Raw genomic sequence first — 22,255 nt, 5'->3', positions numbered from 1 at the left:
AATGATGAAATTAGCCTAAGTAAAAGAAAACTAGGTGCCTAGCACATAATAGATGTTCAGTTAATGCTGCTTTATCATTATTGGTATTAGTAATTATCATAATAATAAAATATTAAGCAGTTAATCATGAAGACCTTGAAATTAGTCTATCTGGTTTGAATCCTGGCTTTGCCATTTGTCAGTTTTTTGACCTTAGGGAGATGACCTAATCTTTCCATGCCTGTTTCCTCATGTGTAAGAAGGGAGTAATTATAGTAACTACTTTTTAGGGTTGCTGGAGCATTAAATAATAGATAGATAGATATATCTATATCTATCTAACTATCTATCCATCTATATATAAAGCACTTAAAATAGAACCTGGCACATAGCAGTCATTCAAGATATATAAGATATCATTGCCACTGTTATTTCTTGTTAGTAATAATAATGATATTGGACAACTGAGACTCATAAAAGTCCCTTTAAATTCCATTTGTTCGTTTGTCTAAAAGTATTTATTGAACATTTTCTGTGTTCTAGACTGCAGATTTCACAAAATATGAATAAGTAGATAAAATATTGGTTGGTCAGAAGAGTCTCTAAGGAGATGATAATGACAGGTAGGAGCTGGCCATACAAAGATCAGAGAGAAGAGCAGACGGGCAGAGGGAACAGTGAGGAAAAGGCTCTCTTGTAGCAGTAAGTGTGGCGTGTCAGGTAGCAACTATAGCCACATGGTTGGAGGCTGCTCACTGACAGGGCAGTGGTGTAAGATGAGATCAGAGGGGTGGACAGGGGGCAGATCATGTCGAATTTTATAATCCAGGCTGAACAGTTTCAATTTGGGCTAAATGTGGTAGGAACCCGTGGGTGAATTTGAAGCCAGGAACAACACAATCTTACGGATATCTGAGTAGATACCGTGGCTGCTGTGTGGATAGGAAGCAAGGTGACATTCAGAGATGTCACTACAGGAACCCAGGGGAGGGGGGATGATAGTGCCTTGAACAAGAGATTATTATAGACCCAAGGGTATAGACAGATTTGGGATATGTTTTAGGGGAAGGTTGGCAAGTCTTGCTCCTGGATTGGCTGGATAAGAGAGGAATAGAGAGGAGCAAAGGGTGACAGTTAGGTTTGGCACAAGCACCTGGGTGAGCATAGCACCCTATGCTGAGCTAAGACTGGGAAAGAGAAGCTTGAGGAAGAGGTTGTGGAACAGGCGCAAAGACAGAATTAAGATTTGTCTCTTGACCGTTAGGTTTGACATGGCTACTAAAAATCTAGGTAGAAATATTAAGTAATTTACTAAATGCACATGTCTGGAGTTCCAGGCGGAAGCGTGGGCTGGAGATAGAGATGCCGGAGTCATGAGTGTAGAGATGATCTATATAGTCTTAGAACTGGATAGACAAGAGAAAGAGGCCCATGCAGGCATTTAGATGTGCGATCTGACATGAAGGAGCCACCGAAGAGAAGAGAAGGAAACACCAGTGAGATAGAAGAGATACCAGGAGAGGGGTATGTCACAGAAGCCAAAATAAGATGGTGTTTCAGGAAGAAAAAACATTGTTTCCATATCAAATGTTGCATGCAATCAAGTAAGATAAAGGTGGAAGCTTAAGCTAATGATTTGGCAATGTAGAGGTCAAGGGAGAAAAAGTCAGGCAGAGCCTGATTTGAACAGGTAGGGAGAGTGAAGTGCGAAGTCGGATGCCCGTAGGACAGCTCAAGAATCCATGCTGTGAAGGAGGGCGGGAAGAATGGGAGCCGGAGCAGGAGTGGGATGTGAGGTCAGGAGACACTAGGAAAGGTATGCCAGTGGGGCCGACATGCAACAGAGGGAGAACCCGGTGGTGCGGGAGAAAGGGAGGACATTGTCATCACCGTAATATCCCTGAGAAGGCAAGGCTCAGAATCCCAAGCACAGGTGGGAGGTTTGTCAGCTCCAGGTCAGAGCACGGACACTTCCCCCATAGCAACAGGGCAAAAGGCAGAGACTCTGAATACAGATGCAGAAAGGCCCGAAGGCTGGCAAAGATGAACATGTTCCTATCTGATTGCTTCTGTGTCCTTAATCAAGTATGAGGCGAGGCCAAGAGTGGGGAGTGAGGATAAGGAGGGGTGGTGGGGGGGGTCTCAGGGGAAGTAGGAATACTCATTTTAGAGAGTGGGAACGCACAGGTTTGTACAGAAGGATTGCCCCCAGGAAGACCTGAGCGTCCATGTGAGATCTGAGGTTATAAATGGACAGTGAGACCACCAGCATTATTTTTCTCCACCAGTGTTCAGCAACTTTTGCACAGAAGTGAAAGAGACTGCACTAAATGGAGACTCCTAGTATGAGTAAAGCACAGTAGCCTGGAAAATTCGAATTTCATTTTACATTGATCAAAAGGTCATGCTCAAAACTGACCATTTTCCTTATTAAAATCACACAGGTCTTTAGATTTGGTGTTTCATTTGCTTATTGAGGCTGGAATGTTTTCATGAATAGAGATGTGTTCATTCTGAATCTTGATTTCAAACATTGTAAAATTATGTTAGAGAGACTACTAGTCTGTTGTTATTATTCTTAGAATTCTAGCAACTGCTCAGTCAGAATTTGTTTTTTTGTTATCACCCATAAAAAAAAAATCAGCAGAAATTAAAATGAGCAGGATGGGGCTGGGTTAAGATAGGCTGGGGCCGAACGAAAACTGTATGATCATGAGACAAAGGGAAGCCATGGAGTGTAGCTGAGGTAAGAGAACAGTAAGCAAGTTTGGCTTGGAGGAGACAAGGAACTTTGTAAGTGTGTACATACCTTCTGCATTCATCTCAGGAGATTTTGGCGAGTTTGTTTCTTGGCATGAGAGACCTGCTATAAGGATGGGAGTATGTTTTCTAAACCACATGTAAAAATACAATACAAAAGGTTAAAAAGAACCTGGGAATTTCAAACAATGGCGGTCTTAGCAGCATAAGCTTAAATCCATTTCTACTCCGAGAACATATAATGTTCCCAAATAATGTGAATTGGGTGTCTTTAAAACCAAGAAAATGCACAGCCACACTATGGAATCAAGAAGGCAGGGGGTTCTCAGTGAACCTTGAAAGTAGGACTCCCGCCTAAATAGGACATGAAACAGATGTGAAGACCCAGGTTATAAGCCAAGGTCACAGTTTTAAGGAAAGACTGCCTTTGCCAATCAGGCCATCCCGGCTGCAGTGCTGGAGTTTGCCACAGTGGCCGGGACAAGGGAGACGCCATAGGCATAACGGCCAACACCCCAGAAGCAGCTGTAGCCACTTTACTAGAGGCCAGCCAAGGCCAAGGTGTACACAGAAAGACTCTGTGGAAGTAGATGAGACAGTAGTCAAACGTCTGAGAAAGACCAGACCATGAGAAAAAACAATGAGCTCAACAGATGCAGAACCTTACACCTGAAGAACAGACCAAAGGGTAAATGGCATTGGAATAAGCGTGTTTAATGTTTTCAGAGAAATACAGGAGAGAATCATGATAATAGGAATATGAAGTTAGAAACAAGAACAGATAAATATTGAAAAGAATCGTTAGAGGGGGCTGGGGGGCTCAGTCTGTTAAGCATCTGACTCTTGGTTTCAGCTCAGGTCTTGCGGTTCATGAGTTCAAGCCCCACATTGGGCTCTGAGCTGACAGTGTGGACTGTTTTTGGGATTCTCTCTATCCCTCTTTCTCTGCCCTTCCCCTGCTCGCTTGCTCTCTCTGTCTCTCTCAAAATAAATAAGTAAATTTTTAAGAAAGAATCCTTAGAGATTGAGAAAAATGAAAATCAGAATAAACACACTGAAGAGAGGATTGTCCATCAGTAGGAGAATGAGTCAGCAACTTGTCAGATAATCATACAGTGGCTACTAACCAGCGTTAGAGGGAATGAATGGCTGATACAGCAACATGAATGAATAACACATTGTGTTGAAAAATATAAGTCACAAAAGAATACATACTTTATGCTGCCACTTGTACTTGTAGGAAGTTCAAGAATAGATAGGAACCAGAACAGTGGTGAGTTCTGGAGTGGGGAAATTGATGGGGAAGGAGAGGGTGGGGCTCTCTGAGATTATGGAGATGCTCGGCATCCTAATGGATGTCAGTTAGAAGGGTGTATACATTTTTCAAAACTTGATGAGTTGTATACCTAAATGTATGGGTTTTACTGCGTGTAAATTTTAAAAAATTAAACTTCTTTTAAAAAGCAAATTTGTGAGCTGAAAGATCAACTTTGAAGACTTCTTCCAGATCTCATGACAAAGAAAAAGAGATGAGATAATAAAGAAAGCTCAGGCAGTATGTCAGGTTGATCCAGGAGTGCCAGCCTGTTCAACAGGAGAGAGAGGAAAGGAGAGGAGAGAGGAGAAGCACTATTTGAACAAACGGTGGCCAGGAATTTTCCTGACCCCAAAAAAGACAGAAATCTTCAAACTGAAAGAATACCTTCAGTGCAAACCATGTAGGTTTTTTTTAAAAATGAAATTTAAGGGGCACCTGGGTGGCTCAGTCGGTTAAGCATCCGACTTCAGCTCAGGTCATGATCTCACGGTTCGTGGGTTTGAGCCCCACATCGGGCTCCATGCTGACAGCTCAGAGCCTGGAGCCTGTTTCAGATTCTGTATCTCCCTCTCTCTCTGACCCTCCCCTGCTCATGCTGTCTCTCTCTCTCTCTCTCTCTCTCTCTCTCAGAAATAAATAAAACATTTTTAAAAAATGAAATTTAAGTACATTATGTTCACTTTTAGAATGTTAAGAGATAAAGAGAAATACTTAGAGCTCTTGAGAAAAAAGACAAAAGTACTACCAGGGAATACAGATATCGGACTTCTCATTAGCAACATTTGATGCAAATAGACAAAGCAGCAAATATCTTCACAGTGAAGTGAAATGAACTTTATGCTTAGAATTTTATTACGGGCCAAATTATCATTTATGAGTGTGAGTACAATAAGAATACTTTTTGGCATTTTTGGTTCAAAAAGGTTACTATTCATAGATCCTCTCTAAAAAGTCTTCCTGAGAAAAAGGAAAAATAAACACAGAAGAGAAAAATAGAATGCAAAAAGTAATATTGAACAAATAATCAGTAAAACTTTTTTTTCATCTAAACATGTATCAGTTGTAAGTGGGAAAAAATCTTTGGTAATAATCTGGAACAAAAATTAAAATTGGGATGAGAGGTATAGAGAAGTAAAGTCTTTTGTGTGTTTATGGGAAGGATATAGATGATAATTAGCTAGACAGGAAAAAAATAAGCATATATTTTCATATAAATATATGTTTTAGATATTAAAAATATTAAGACAAAGATAATAATAGTGGCTAACATTGTGGAGTGCTCACTGTATATACTAGGCACTGTTTTGTTGTTTTTTTTTTCAAAAATTTGTTTATTTATTTTGAGAGAGAGTGTGAGAGTACCCAGGTACATGTGAGTGGAGGAGGGACAGAGAGAGAAATAGGCACTGTTTTGAGTACTCTGCATGTAGTTAAGTTACTGAAAGTGACAACCAGATAAGGAGAAGATGGTACCCCCCCATTTTATGCAGATGAGGAAACTGAGGCACGGGAAGGTTAAGTAACTTGCCCCAGATCACAGAGCCAAGTTGTGGCGGAGCCATATTTGAACTGGGGCAGTCGACTCCTGGAACCTTCCATCTTTAACAGTGCATTACCTCACAGTTGAATGGACGGCTCTGAAATCAAAGGAGAAAATAAAATGAAATGAAGAAAACTCAGTCTATCCAAGAGAAAATGGTAAAAAGCAAACAGAAAGCACGCCTAATAGAAAATATAAAAGAAGTTGAGAAATTTGAAACATATTAATAATCATAATAAATGTGTTAAACTTTTTAAAAGACAGAATTGTGGAAAGACTAGTCTACCTAATTGAAGATTATGTAAATGAAGATTAGGTTCTCTCTCAAATCATCTAGAAAGAGTGCTGTATGAGACAGTGGGGTATGCATCTGGGGGGGACAAAAGCCCATTTCTACTCTGCAGACTGTGTTTATTGTCCACTTTACATGAAAAGAATCTATACAAATTGAGAAGTTGCCATTTTATTGTCATACCGACTGAACTAATTAACAGTGCGACATGGAATGGGATGGATGGTGTGTAGGACATTGGACTAATGGTGTTAGGAAAAAAAAATAGTATTTCTACTGCAAATTTTTGCTTTTCAATTCTGCAGACTTTGTGAAGCTGGGTTTGAACCTAAATTTTTACCTGTCACTTTCCCTTATTTTCATTTCTTTTATTGAAAAAAGAGAGGGAAGGATTTCAAATGTTCTGATAACCTTAAAAGCTGCTAAAGTCTTTCACAGAACTAATATTGGTTGTCAGGAATCAGAGGAGTTCAACTTTTTAATCCACAAGTTTAGGATGCTGGTTTGCTGGGGAACTGGGGTCATGGCATTTTATTAACCTGAAAGAAAGGAAGAACACCTTAGCCGAGCTCTGTGGCAGAGAGATTGCTTCCGGTTTCTACAGTGTGCCTAAAACTTCAAACATGCCATTTCCTACCTGTATTATAGCCCAGATGTTGACTCTTATTCTAGTTTTATAATGAATTTGGAATGATTCTGATTTTGTTTCCTTTTTTCATGTGGTATTACCTCTGTCTTCATATAATACAGGCAGGAAATGGCATGTTTGAAGTTTTAGGCACACTGTAGAAACTGGAAGCAATCTCTCTGCCACAGAGCTCGGCTAAGGTGTTCTTCCTTTCTTTCAGGTTAATAAAATGCCATGACCCCAGTTCCCCAGCAAACCAGCATCCTAAACGTTTGCATTTGGTTTCTGTTTCTCTCCCTATTGGGCAAGTGAGTAGGCTTTAAAATGTATAGAGGGGAGTAATGGGGGTTGATGGTTGATGAAAGAAGATCATGAAAACACTAAAGGATTAGAAGGAGCCGGCCTTTCAAGGAGTGGATTTTTAACAAGCATTCCAGGCAATGGGAACAGCATATGCAAAGACTTTGAACAAGCAAGAAGCAACCACATTATGGGACCCTAAAGAAGTCCACTGTGATCAGAGTATGGGGCTAAAGGAGGAGAGCGGTAAAAGATAAAAATGACAGAAGGCTCTTTAGAAAACTACTGAGGCAGCTGAGCATGCAGAATGGATTGGGGAGGAAATGGAAAACAATTCAGGAGTCTGTAGTAGTAAACTTGATGGTGACTTGAATTAAGATTATGGCCATAAAGATAAGAATAGTTGAATTTTAAATATATTTTGGAGGTGGACCCAATAGAATTTGATGATGAATTAGAAGGACTGATAGAGAAGAGAAGGGATCAAATTACAATTCGTAGGATTTTGGCTTTAGTAACTGAGGGTATTGAGGTGAGAAAGAGTGAAAGAGAAATGTAAAATGCCCTTAAGATTTATGTAGGCATTGGATATATGCATCTGAAGCTCAGAATTGAGAGCTGGGCTGTGGATAAAAAATTCATGAACTGAAAAATAAAGTGGATGGAGGGGCATCTGGGGGACTCATTTGGTTAAGCATCTGACTCTTGATTTCAGCTCAGGTCATAATTTCATGGTTCAGGAGTTCGAGCCATGAGTCAGGCTCTGTGCTGGCAGTGTGGAGCCTGCTGGGGATTCTCTCTCTGTCTGTCTCTGTCTGTCTCTGTCTTTCTCTGTCTCTGTCTCTGTCTCTCTCTCTCTCTCTCTCTCTCTCTCTCTCTCACACACACACACACCCACACACACACACACTAAACAAGCAACATAGATGGAATAAATGAGGTGGTATGGGGTATTTATGTAGAAGAGGGCCTGATACAAGTCCAGGGGCGCTCCAACATTTTGGGGTCCAGTAATGGAGGAGCAGTAGCCAGAAAATGAAACTGAGAAGAAATATCCAGAGAGACAGAAGGAAACCAGGGAGAGCATGTCCTGGAAGCTTAGAAAAGAGAGAGATGTCAAGAAGAAGGGATTAGATGCCACTTAGATATCTATTATCTCAACAGGAAGTGTGAGAAGGCCATTTAAAGACTCCCAAGAGGCACAAAAGTAGACTTGGACAAATGGAAAGATATCCTTTGTTCTTAGATGGGACAGTTCAACATCATAGATAAATTTAATGAACTTAATGTGGGAACCCAATAAAAATGCCAGCAAGAGTTTCTTTGTTTTGTGATTATTTCCCCCTGGAACTATGCCAATTGATTCGAAAGTTCATATAGAAAAATAAACATGCGGGAATAGCTAGAAAGACCTTTTAAAAAGAAAAGGATGAGGAGAGACCATCAGATATGAAAATATACTTTTTAAGATGTCTGTGATTAAAACCACACGGGACTGGGGCACCTGGATCTCAGTCGGTTGAATTTCCAGCTCTCAGTTTTGGTTCAGGTCGTGATTTTGTGGTTCATGAGTTTGGGCCCAGCCTCTGCGCTGGTGGGTGCAGAGCCTGCTTGGGATTCTGTCTCCCTCCCTCTCTCTGCCCCTTCCCCGCTGTCTGTCTATCTGTCTGTCTGTCTCTCTCTCTCAAAAAAAAAACAAAAAAACAGAAAACCACCACATGGGACTGATGCACAGATGAACAAGGCAATGAAACAGACCAGAATGTCTATTATAATAATAATAACCAGAAATAAACAAGTAAATACAACAATTTAGTATATGATTAAAATGGCAGATTAAATCACAGGGAGAAAGATGGACTTTTTAGTAAATAGTGTTGGAACAACTGGGTGGCCACTTGACAGAAGATTAAAGTTGGATCTGTTTCTCACACCGGATACCAAAATAAACCCCAGATGGATGAAAGATTTAAATGTAAGCAATGAAAACATCCAACTACTAGAAGAACACATAAGTGAATTATTCTGTCACCTGAGTAGGAAGAGAGCCTTTCTCTCTATGGATTAAAATTCAGATATAATATATGAAAGAAAATTACTAAATTTGGCTACATGTAGTAAACAACTTGGCACTGGGCGAAAGCAATGCTGTGGTAGGGCAGCCTTCTGAGATGACCCCAGGGATCCCCACCTGTCTGTACTCAGGCCCCTGGTAATCCCCTCCCCTTGGTAAAAGCAATAGAATGTCACTTTTTTCAAAGGTTATTTTGAGAGAGACAGAGAGAGCAAGGGAGGGGCAGAGACAGAGAGAGAATCCTAAGCAGGCTTCGCACTGACAGTGTGGGGCTCTATCTCACAAAGCTTGAAATCATGACTTGAGCCAAAATCAAGAGCTGGATGCTTAACCGACTGAGCCACCCAAGCACCCCTAGAATGTCACTTTTGAAAGGAAGCTGTGACTCTTGCTCATTTTCACTCCTGAGAAGCTGGTGTGTAGTGAGCCACCTTACAAGGGGCCAACATGGCTGCTTGTACCTAGAAACACCATTAGTTTTTGTGTATTTAATTTATGCTTGGTTTTCTTTTAGTGATAATAGTTTTTATTTGCAGATCTGCTTGATTTCCTTGAAGCAAGTCATAATGTTCATTTTGTTCCTTTCCCAGTCATATGCCAGTTTGCTTATAGGTCTCACTAATTCTGTTTATAAAGAGAATTTGCGAAGGTAACCCATTTATGAATGATGTTTGCTGTAAGTTCTTGGTAAATGAGCCTGTATTAGATTAAGGAAGTATTCTTCTATTCCTAGTTTAGTAAGAGTTGTTATCATGAAGGAGTATTTATCTTATTAAAATCTTCTTCTATATCTCTTATCAGATACTACACTTGATCTTAGCCAAAAGGCCGAGAAGCGATCTACATCTCTTATCAGATTAATGAATAGAATTCATTACTAAGCTGTTTTTCTATAAAGTGTCTTGAATTTATTGAGTATTCTGAATAGTTTTTCTGTATCTGTTGAGACCATAGGGTTTCTCTTCCTTAACATATGCCCTGTTCATTTTTCACGTAGATACAAGATGATCTCTGAATTCACCTGGCCCAACCATGATCTCCCTTCAGACAAAGAGGCTGTCAGGAAGCTGGTTGAACATTGTGGTTTTCAGGATGATGTGGCTTATGGGAAAACCAAAATTTTCATTCGAACACCCCGAACACTGTTTACCTTAGAAGAACTCCGTGCCCAGATGCTCGTAAGGATTGTCCTCTTTCTACAAAAGGTAATTTTATATTTTTTACACAAGGATCAGGTCTTGCTTTTATGTTCTTAACAATTTATTGAATGTTTTCTTTGACTCCAGAAATGTTCATGATGGTATATTCTTTGTATCAATGTATATCTTATAATGTTTTCTGTTGTCTTCACACATGGAAAAAATTATTTGGCTGCCTGAGCTCAAAATTATCCTATCCTCAAAACTCAAGACATTTTATCTTCTGGTTTGTGAAGTTGGAGAGATGTCTGAAGCAGCCAACTTTCTGTCCCTTGTTATTTACGGAGTTTTTTCCCTCAGCTTAACTGGGTAAAGGACTTGTTTTTTATCCTGTAATTCAGAAGTTTTGTCAACGCGTTTGAAACCCACTCCTCACCCATCATTACCCACCACCAGCACTTGACTGAAGAGTGGGCTCCTGACTTAAAGCTCAGTAGAGTGTAGTGTCTGTCGTAATTCTGTGCAGACCCCCCTTCTCACTTCATCCACTCACTCATCGTTTTCTTTTTATATACCATACCTATTTCCATACCTTCCATATGGACCATTTTAATGTAAAAATATATATGATTATTTTTAAAAATCTTGTGCCTCTGTGAGAATTTCCTGTGGGATAGGTACCAGGAGAAAACATAGGTACCATACGTAAACCTGATTGGTATATGTGGTACCCGTTCCCCCCCACCCCCGAAGGACTGCCAGTTTGCACTGACACCAGCTCATTGTGGGAGTGACCATGTGCCCACATCCTGACTCGTGGCATCCAGCCACCTCAATTTTGCAAGACCGATAGGTCTAATATCTCATTGTCGTTTTGCTTTGTATTTCTCTGGTTACCGTTAAACCCAAGCATCTCATTAAAAGCTTATTTGCTTTGGGGGGGTCTTCCTAATAAACTGCCAGTTCGTATCCTTTGTCTGTTTTTCTGCTGGAGCTGGTATGATTTTCTTGTTGATTAGCAGGAATTCCTTGAATATTTTGGACATTAATCACTTTTTCACGTTAGACATTTTAAATACATTCTATTCTGTAGGCATTCTCATGAACTTCATCTGTCATATGCTTTGTTGAAGGGAATCCTTCATTTTGACATAGAGAGGGCTCTCCTTGTTTCCGGGTCACAAAGAGACCAGCCTCTCTTTTCTCCACCGAACTGTATACTTTGATCTTCCACATTTAGATCTTGAATCCATTTAGAACCTGTCTATATATTTGGTTTTATGTAGGAATCCAGTTTCATTTTCTTCGATATAGTGAACCGTTTTCTCAGTACCATCTACTAAACTGTGTGTTTAGTGGTGCCACTCTTAACATCTGCTGTCATATGTATATATTCCATCGCTGAATGTTCTATTTATACAGTTGCCCATTTTTACATTGATGCCACATGGTTTTTATTGCAGTATGTCTTAGTGTACAGTAGATAAGTTATCTTCTCTACTCTTCTTTATGAAGGTGGATTAACCTATACATAGACCTTTATTTTGCAATATAAATGTTAATTTGTGTTTATTGGGTTCATTAAATTCAACAGTAATTTTTATTAGGATTGCACTGAATTTATAGATTAATTTGAAAGAACATTTTTATGGTATTAAATCATCTTAAGAGTACAGAATGGGCTTATTTAAATCATTTCTTTGACCTTTAGATTAAGAGAGAGGCCTTAGGAATTCATGGCTAATTCCTAGATACTTTATTGTTTTTGTTACTGCTGTGAATTTTTTACATGCCAGTGTTGGTAGATAGACATATATGGGTTTATGTTGGTTTATCTGTATCTAGAATGAAACCTTTGCAGATTCTGTTAGTTTTTCTGGGGAAATGATTATATCATGTGCAAGTAATGAAGGTTTTCTCTTCCTTCCCAATTGCTAACATGTTTCTAAGTTTAGGTCTCTTTCATGTATTTTGCCTCAGAAAATCTTTTGGAGTAGAATACTAAATTCTATCTCATCCTGAAACAATTTCCTTCTATTAACTCGTTTTGTTTTGTTGTATTGCTTTTACTCAGGTCTGTTTTACGCAGTGGGGTATCTGTTTTCTGTCTGCCATGGTAAATTATTTTCCTACATCTGTTCTTCTGTATACTTAAATCCTTTCTTTTGATCTTCAGTACTGACCAGTGATGTTTTTTGTTGTGCTTTTTGCATATCTGATACTTTGTTTTTCTCCTTTATACCTGTTCAAGAGATTGACTCAGGCTCAGGGTTTGGCCCTGAAGGACAGTGACCTTCCCTCTCCATTAGTTTGGGAGAGTCCCAGTTCGTGCCTCTTGTCTCTCATAACTGTTAGTTTTGCTCTCAAAAGTGTCACCATATGGGTAGTACATTGTTTCATTGCGCTACCCTGAACTCACTTTCTGTCTACCTGATGGCTGGTAGAATCCTGTTCTTAAATCTCCAGTGGCAGGTTGTTCACCTCCACAGTTGATGGTGTCCCGCAGACTTTAGTCTACTGCAGCTCTGCTGATCAAAGATGGCACCCCCAACCCCTGAGCCAATTCTTATATAGTACATATGCTCACCTACTATGGCTCTCCCTTTCTCTGTCCTCTCTACAGCACCTCTGCTTTCTTTCTGATGGGAAATTACAGTTTCTACTTAGAAAAGGGAGATTCTAAAAGAGAAAAGATGGCTTTCTTTACTTCAAAAGCCATCACCCATGTCACAGAGGAAAAGCTGTCCAGTCTTTTCTGTGATAATAGATCTTGCATTTCTTAACCATTTAGCAGTGAAGCAGGAAATAAGAATCTTCCTCTGAATTCTCAGGCAGGCTGTTCTAGGGTAGGATATAGGTGATCTACTGATTATGTTCTTTAAATCAACTCCACAGGCCATACAATTATTGGAAATTTCTCTCAGCTTCTGGGAATAGGTATTTAGCTGCCTGACTTTTCATGTGATATGTGTTTTTATTTTTTCTATAACCTAATAGGAATGGAATAGGAAGTTAGGAGAGGCAGCAACAGGAAATGCTATTTTAAACCAGAATCTCTAACAATTGACTTTTATTTCTGTTTTAAATAAAAAATAGCTTTATCTTTTTTCTCTGCTTATATAATTAAAGTGTACTTATTGCAAAAACAAATTCAGAGCATATAGAAAAGTATAAGAGAAATTATGGAAAATAACCTAAAATCCCACCATCCAGAGATAACAAACCATTAGCATTGCAGTGGCCATCCTTGCTCATATTGTTCGGTGCATATATACTATAATATAAATGAGATCATGGTTCACGTGGTGATTTTTTTTTTTATGAGCACCTTTCTCTTTTTTTAATAGTATTTTCTTACTCTCTTTCCCCACATTTATCATCTCTGCCTGCCCACTCTCACCACCTATGTCAGTGGTCACCGAGACCACTTCCAGTTTTGGTGATTCACTAAAAGGACTCACAGGGCCAGCATATAGTTGTGCTCATGAGGAAAATTTATTACAGCAAAAGGATGCAAAGCAAAATTGGCAAAGGGAAAAGGCAAATGGGGCAAAATCCAGAGAAAACTAGGAGCAAGCTTCCAAGAGTTCGTTCCCTATGGAGCTGCACGGACATTCCTCCAGAGGTGAATTGTGACAGCATGCGTGAAGTGTTGTCTCCCAGGCAAGCTCATTAGAGACTCAGTGCTCAGAGTTTTTACTGGGGATTATGTAGGCACCCTCTGCCTAACATGTACCCAAACCCCAGACCCCCAGAAGAAAATGAGATATTCAGCGTAAATCTCATTCTTTGCACACAGTGTAACCACACTGAGCCACTCTTAACCATTTAGGGAAAGTGTTATATAAGCAAGTGAAATCGTTTTCCAGCCAACTTCCCAGACACTAGCCAGGGGCCGACCTTGGAAGCAGGCCTTTCTAAGGATGCAGTCTCAGGCCTGCTGTGTTAACTCTTTTCTGGACACCCCCAAATCTTCCATAACTTTAATAGACTTCCTTATACATATAGGAATACTTCATCCTATGCGCCATCACTTCAGTGCTAATGCATTCTGTGCACTGGGATCCCATGAGCAGATTGTTGGTTGAAGGGTATATATATTTATAATCATCATCCATATTAAGAGTTCACATTGTGTAGCCCACAGTGTAAGTGAACTTCTTTCCCCAAATTTTTTTTTTAAGTTTATTTATTTTTGAGAGAGCGTGCACAAGCAGAGGAGGGGCAGAGAGAAAAAGGGAGACAAAGAATCTGAAGCAGGCTCCAGGCTCCCAGCTCCGAGCTGAGCTGTCAGCAACAGAGCAGAACCTGGAGCTTGAACTCACAAACCCCAAGATCATGACCTGAGCCGAAGTGAGACATTCAACCAGCTGAGCCACCCAAGTGCCCTTCCCTAATTTTTTTTTTAACCACAGTGACTTGTACCAGGCTTCTGAATTTTTTCCATTCTTACCAGTAAGAAATGATGTCTCATTTCTACTTTAATTTTGTATTCTCGTGACTCTTCATGAGGGTGTGTTTGTTGATCTTTTGGAATTGCTCCTCTTCTGTTACTTGCTTATTCGTATCCTTGGCCCATTTTTCTATTGGGTTGTTTGTTGTTTTCTCATGAATCTGTGGGAGTGATTATCTTTATGTATTGCAATTATTTTTCTAGGCTATCATTTGTCGTTGACTCCACTTATGGTATACTCTCTGACATGAAAGTTTTTACTTAATAGGTCTTATCTTTTTTTTTTCTTTTTATCTTTGAGTTTCTTCAAAAAAAGTTATGGTTCTGGGATTTAGTTTTTATGCATGGTGTTATATAAGGGTCCAACTCTGTTTTTTTCCAAATTTAAAACCAGCTGTTCTAATTCAATTTATTTAAAACTTCCTCTTTTTTCCACATATTGAAATTCTGCTTTTGTCTCATAATAAATTCCCATACTTGAGTCTATTTTCAGGACTATGTTATTCCATGGACAATTCCTATGCCAATATCATACTGTGTTCCAGGTTTTAACATGTGAGAACTAGCTAGCTTTCAGTGAATTGTCATACCGTTTCTGTACCTTAATAGAGATGTGATGGCAGGTTGGAAGAGGCAAAGTCAATGATGTTGACCAAAACCAGAACCTCTAAAATTGTTCTTTTTTCTTTAATTTTTATTTAATTAATCTCTACACCCAACGTGAGGCTTGAACTTACGACCCCAAGATCAAGGGCCTCTCACTCCTCCGACTAAACCAGCCAGGCGCTCCCAAAATTGTTGTTCTTAAAGGAATAAACTGCATAACCACAGAGACTGCAGAAGAGATACAAATTGCATTGCCTTCTAATGCTTAAAAAATGTATAGTTCTACACCATCACTGTCTGAACCACTAAGCATTCAGTATCAAGAATTACAGATGATCTGTTTAGTGCATCTTGTTTTCCTTTAAATACTTAGTCATATGCTTGACATTTTAGGAGATTTGTGAAATTGGTACAGATATCTTGGGGGTTTTTTGTTTTTTTTTTAAGAAATGACCATCTTGGGGCGCCTGGGTGGCTTAGTCGGTTAAGCGTCCGACTTTTACTTAGGTCATGATCTCGCGGTTCGTGGGTTCGAGCCCTGCGTCGGGCTCTGTGCTGACTGCCAGCTCAGAGCCTGGAGCCTATTTCAGTCTGTGACTCCCTCTCTCTCTGACCCTCCCCTGCTCACGCTGTCTCTCTCTCTCCTAGAAATAAATAAAAAAAAATTAAAAAAAACAAAAAGAAATGACCATCTTAAAAAAAACCATCTAGAGCTCAAAGACTTATTAATTTTATAGCACATAAGTAGCAGCAGTACAAGTTCATGTAGGAAAAAGAAAAACATAGAAATACTTTTATATTTTTAAAATATAATTTTCTATCAAATATAAATTAAATCATGCCATATTGTGTCATATTTTTTGTTCTATCTTTATGTGTGTAAATTCTTATTTGCATATTCATAATAGCTGGCTTAGTCCTTAATATGATTTACTAGAGCTTCCTCAGTCAATGTGCTATTGCTAGATGTTTAGATTTTTCCAGTTTTTCACTCTCTAGGTCCCACCTCAGTGCACAGATCTGCAGTGCCTGACCCAGAGTTCAATACATGTTAGCTATTGTTATTACTACTCATACTGCTGTTACTGCTACTAGTAAGTACTAGTAATGATCCTTGATTATTTTCTCAGAATAAATTTTTGCTTTAAAATATATGCACTTTTTTAAAACTTTTTTTTTTAATGTTCATTTATTTTTGAGAGAGAGACAGAGTGTAAGCTGGAGGGGGGCAGAGAGAGAGGGAGACACAGAATTAGAAGCAGGCTACAGGCTCTGAGCCATTAGCACAGAGCCTGACGCAGGGCTCAAACCCATGAACTGTGAGATCATGACCTGAGCTGAGGTTGGTCGTTCAACCAACTAAACCACCCCGGTGCCCCTAAAAGATATGCACTTTTAAGATATTCTGTCCTCATTGTCAGATGGCTTCCAGAAAGATTGGACCAATTTATGCTCCCACCAGCTGATGCATGAAAGAGCTTGACTCACTGAAGCACTGGATATTTTTATTCTTATAAACACCCTTTCTGAATGACCTAAAACCTGAATGTTTTTGCTTGACTACTGAAAAAAGCTTTTTAGGCAAAGCCCCAGTTGTGTACACATCTCTTCATCACATAAAAAACAAATCAGGATAGCCAGTGAGGTTTTTTTCATACTTCTGTTCCTTCCACAATACACAATCACTTCACTTACCCACATACCCTCTACATTTGAGTCTGTGCGTGTGTGTGTTCCTTATTTCACATTTGAATGAGAGACCAAATAAGACGATGTTTCTAGGCAGTGCTGAAGAGACTATTTAAAGTTTTCTGAATTACAGCTTTAAGCAAGGAGGTACCGAGAGATCAGTATTCAGCTCAGCAGCGAGCACATGGAGCTGAGTTGAGTTGACGTGTATAATGAGTACGTGTGTTGTGAGGCCAATCTGTCACAGCTGATTTTGTTGTTTCAACTTTTTTCCTTCTTCAGCTTGGACTTTTCTGGCTTGGGTTTCCTTATTATTTCTTTCTATGTGTTGTATTCATTAATTCTCAGAAAATAAGATGCTTATTTGTTACATAGTTGGGGAAATCCTGAGAGAAGACTGTAGTTTCTAATAAAATTTTTAATGAAAACTTCATACTGAATGCATTACAAAGAGTCATGATTCTCTAATATTCTGTACCCATTTAGTTTAAATTATGTTGCCATCTTAGAAGACAAGTAGGGTATGGCTTCCCTCAAGAAACTCTCCCTTCTTATTTTTGGTGCATGTATAGTTTTAAATTTATGGGGGCGCCTGGGTGGCTCAGTCAGTTAAGCATCCGACTTTGGCTCAGGTCGTGATCTCACAGTTCATGGGTTCAAGCCCCGTTGGGGCTCTGTGCTGACAGCTAACTCAGAGCCTGGAGCCTGTTTCAGATTCTGTATGTCTCTTTCTCTCTGACACATCCCTGCTCACGCTGTCTGTCTGTCTGTCTCTCTCTCAGGAAAAAAATTGTTTAATTAAAAAAAATAAATTTATGTTCTCATTTGAGGGAATCATAGGGCGAGATCAAAATTGTCATATAAGGAGATATGAAGGATGGATTCTCAAAGGGAGATGGAAAAGGATTAGAGAAGTTTATCTTTTGTGTGGCCACTAACAAATTTGGAATCCCTTGATGGACTTGAAGAGTGACTTTCTTGACCCATCTATAAGAGAGTGCCTTTGTGAGTTGTGTCTTCATTTGAGGGAATGAGCCTTTCTTAAAGGGCATCTATAATTGATTGTATACAGCGATCTTAATGGTCACTGGGACCATTTCAGCTCGCACAGCTTTGATCCTAGCTCTAGGAATGGAATTATCCTCTCCAGTGTGCCATGGGGTAGCCTAGAGCTCAAGGCCGTTATATCACATACTGAAGGCTACTAAACATAGGCATTCTTTCTTAGAGTAGTATCTTAAGGCTTTGATCATTTTCCTCTCCAGGCAGTTTGTGGGTACCCTGGGATTATATATAGCTCATGAATTCCACAGCTGTCAGCTCCTGACCTGCTTCACACTACATGCCATGAGTTTCCCAGATTTTATTCTTTCCTAAATGTGACTCGAACCTTGTAGCACCCATGGAACTAGGAATTGTGGGGTACACAGTCAAGTTTGAATCTAAAGTCAGTTGGCAATCTTCTGTTACAGCTATGTGAAACTATAGATGTGTTTATATAGGAAATAATAGAAGCCTCCCACTCTAAGGATTCAGATCCATTCCTAAGGTTCGTAGGCCCCCAGAATTTTATTTTTGCTTGTCCAGTAGCTTCCTTATTAGAAGATGGTAGTAGTTTGATTGTTAGGTCTTCAAAAAATTGGCACAGTCTCATAAACAGGGTATGGGAAACAAAGGAATGAGTGAGGAAGAAAGGGTATAAACTATGTGAGCGTGAAAAAGAGGTTATGATAAAGCTGAGTAAGGAGGAAAAGACCTCAAGCTAGTGAGATAAAATATTCAAAATGTGGGCTTAACTTCACATGTGATTGTTGTTTCCAGTGGTATGTGAAGTTCAGGATGGAATTGTAGGATAGTGATCATCTGTAAATTTAAAAATAATAAATATTTAGATTCTACCAGTGAACTGATATTATGAGAGTATTATATAAAATTAAGGCTACCTATTTTTATCAATAAGTCAGCAGTATTTAAACACACTGTATATGGGGTGCCTGAGTGGCTCAGTCAGTTAAGCATCCAAGTTCAGCTCAGGTCTTGATCTCACAGTTTGTGGGTTCGAGGCCTGCGTCGGACTCTGTGCTGACAGCTCAGAGCCTGGAGGCTGCTTTGGATTCTGTCTCCTCTCTCTCTCTCTGTCCCTCCCCTGCTCGTGTTCTGTTCTCTCTGTCTCTCTAAAATGAATAAATGTTAAAAAAAATAAAAAATAAAAAAAAATAAACACACTGTATACAATGTTTGATAAAAGACATACAGAAGCATGTAAGACCCAGAGTCCTTTTGAGATGGCTCATGGGAAAATGTCTTCTTGTTCTTGTATGAGGATTGGCTGTATTTCTTGGCTACTGCCCTCAAACTGGCAGTCATGTCATGGGGAGGGGACCACACTGCTGCAAACCTACCTTGTGAAATTTCCTGGAATGGTGATATTGGACATCCTTGAAGTGTTCCTGAATTTACTGGGAATGCTTCTGGTGAGTTTTTCTTTTATTGAATTTTTTAAAATGTTTATTTATAGGGGCACCCGCATGGCTCAGTTGGTTAAGCATCCAGCTAACGATTCATGAGTTCAAGCCCCACATCACATTCTGAAACCTACTTCAGATTCTTTGTCTACCTCTCTCTCTGCCCCTCCCATGCTCACACTCTCTCTCTCTCAAAAATAAATAAACATTAAAAACTATTTTTAAAAAATAAATGTTTATTTATATTCGAGAGAGAGCACACAAGTCGGGGGGGGGGAGGGGGGTGTGTGTGCAGAGAGACAGAGACAGAATCTGAAGCAGGCTCCAGGCTCTGATCTGTCAGCAGAGAGCCCTGTCCGGGGCTTAAGCTCACGAACCACGAACTCAGACCTGAGCCAAAGTCAGATGTTTAACCAACTGAGCCACCCAGACGCCCCTTCTAGTGAGTTTCTATTTAGGCATGCCACTGATAGAGGTAGATACATTTGAGCATGTGAAGTTTTCCATCTATTTCTGTCATGTTAAGAAGAGTACTTTCAAAATCAAGAATAGATTTAAAAAAAAAATAGATGTTGAAGTAATTGAAATTACTTCTTCACAAAGATCAAGATGCTTGTGTAATTTTTTTCTCTTTTGAGCTATCAGATCTGAGAATTATACTCAACCAGCTCAGTGTCAATATTATGTTTGCCTCAGCAAACAAAGGTAACCTTCATGGTCATGAAATCAAGCCCCATATCGGGCTGCTGAGCTTGGAGCCTCCTTGGGATTCTCTGTCTCCCCCTCTGCCCCTCCCTTGCTCACTTGCGTGCTCTCTCTCTCAAAGTCAATACATACTGTATACATGTATGTATTGAGATCAATACATACATGATTTTAAAAAATCATTTCCAGGTGATCCATGTCTTGTTTCATTTTCTAGTTTATTAGTAATTTTTAGCTTTGCTGCATTATAATCATGGAATGTTAAGTGTAGTAACTCTAGTTTCTGGAATTTATTGAATTGAATTGAATTGGGGGGGCTAGTATACAGCCACTTTTTGAGTATAACTTGAAAGAAGGTGTATTCTCTCTTTCTTTGTGGACATTTTTATTATGAACCCTTGCAAAGCCTCACAAAAGTAGAAAGAAGAGCATGAAGAATCCTCCCATTGCCTTCTCCCGGCTTCAACAGTTATCAGTATTTTGCCGTTTTCATTTTATTTTGTCTAGTCCTCACCTTATGTTTTTATGTGTGTTTGTTTGGTTTGGTGTTTTTAAAAAGAGATCTCAGCTGTATGACCATTTTGCCCTTACATACTATTATAGTCTCTACAGATAAGGACTTTTGCACGCCACTGTCATTCTCCTTAAAATTCATAATACTTCCTTAACATCACCCAACATGTGGCTTGTGTTTATTGCTCCCAGTTGACTTAGAAATGTCTTCCCCCAGATTCTTAGGGATAGGAGGCCTACCGCTGAGGCCCCTTCGAGAATGGAACACATTAGTCTCTGGCATATTAATTATAACTTTCAATGACATATCATTTCATCCTTAAAAATGGTATGTTTTAAAGGCAGCTCATGTATCCCAAGGACTGCCCTGGTTCCTTGTCCTAATTAACTATGATACTGTTTGTATGTTCTTATACTTACTTGCTAAATTTATTCATGGTTAGGTTATGTTATAGCCCCAGTCACAAGAAGGATCTGGTGAAGGATTAAAAGTAGCTCATTAAAACATGATCAGAGAGTGAAAATAGTAAATTCTAAAACTGAGAATACTATCATAGCTCTTTTTTTGATGTTTATTGATTTATTTTGAGAGAGAGAAAACACATGCGAGAGGGGGAGGCCAGAGAGATGGAAAGAGAGAATCTCAAGCAGTCTCTGTGCTGTCAGCATAGAACCTGAAACAGGGCTTAATTCACAAACCATGAGATCATGACCTGAGCCCCGAAATCAAGAGTCAGATGCTTAATCATCTGAGCCACCCAGGTTCCTCGATCATAGCTATTAATTATAAATAGTCTCAAAGGTTAACACAGACTGGAGTATAATAATTTTGTAAACCAGCCAAAAGAAAAAATGTGAATAGAATCATTTTCTGAAAAGTGGATTTTATTGGTTTAGTTTTTCATTTGCCCCTATTCCCTAATGTATCATTTATTGTGGAACTTTATCAACTAGTGGCATGAAGCCATGGGGGCTTTTACGTTGTTTTCAAACAAAGCTTGCTGACTTCTTTGAGAAACTAGTCAAGTATTTTCTTTCTGAGACTAAAAGCAAAACAATTATCTCTCATATAAAATTGATTACTTTTGCCCTTAAAAAAGAAACAAGGTCTGTTAATATAGTAGCTAATCTTTACTGAGTGATGGGCAATATTTTGGGCACTTTTACGTATATTAACTAGATCTTTACAAGAATCCTGTGAACGAGTGTCTAGTATTATTTTTATTTAAGAGGAAAGAGAAGTAAAGTCACCCAGTACCTTAGTGACTCACTGAAGGTCACACAGGTGTTGAATGCCAGAACTGAGCCTTGTCCCCGTAGACCAGCCTTCTGCACACACCCTTACCCACTGTTCTCTTTCACCACAGTGGCATGAGTCACACTGTTGAAGAAAAGTTTATAAATCCAGCCACAAAAGTGATTGTGGCATCATGCTGAGAGAGGAAGAAGAATGTAATTTGGCAAAATTCCTTTATCAAAGGACCTTGGTAGCCACGGAGTGATGTCCCTCCGAGTCATTTACTACTAAGTATGTGAACTAAGATACATTTTTACTACAATTGGAAGGGAACATTTATGTTGAAATTATGAATCAGCTTTTGACTTGTATACATACAGTAATGAAAAGTCATCAGCAGCTCTATCTTTTTTTTACTGAGAATATAGGCTCGAGGAGAAGAGGTTTTTATTTGTTTTGGTGAAGGTGACTTTTGAGCCATGAGTAGGTTGGGAAAGGTGTGTTAGGATGACTGCAGACAAAACATAAGCTTAATTACAGGAAGGAGGAGAGGAGAC

The 22,255-nt window shown here is 39.3% G+C and overlaps 1 protein-coding gene and 1 pseudogene across 1 annotated transcript in view; one reads left to right on the top strand and one right to left on the bottom strand.

The window, feature by feature from the left end:
* The window catches only part of MYO1D (myosin ID), a 344,632-nt gene that overhangs the window by 141,754 nt on the left and 180,623 nt on the right, over nt 1-22,255 (top strand). Inside the window, exon 16 of the mRNA XM_077749586.1 lies at nt 9,889-10,096. Within this exon, the coding sequence (XP_077605712.1) occupies nt 9,889-10,096 (208 nt within the window). The remainder of the gene's footprint in view (nt 1-9,888; nt 10,097-22,255) is intronic.
* On the bottom strand, nt 9,647-9,731 carry LOC144219847 (U2 spliceosomal RNA; annotated as a pseudogene).

The sequence above is a fragment of the Crocuta crocuta genome, unplaced genomic scaffold (genome assembly GCF_008692635.1).
Source record: "Crocuta crocuta isolate KB4526 unplaced genomic scaffold, BGI_CrCroc_1.0 scaffold149, whole genome shotgun sequence".
Taxonomy (NCBI): domain Eukaryota; kingdom Metazoa; phylum Chordata; class Mammalia; order Carnivora; family Hyaenidae; genus Crocuta; species Crocuta crocuta.
The sequence above is the reverse complement of the archived record's forward strand: the minus strand, read 5'-3'. Positions and strand labels throughout refer to the sequence as shown.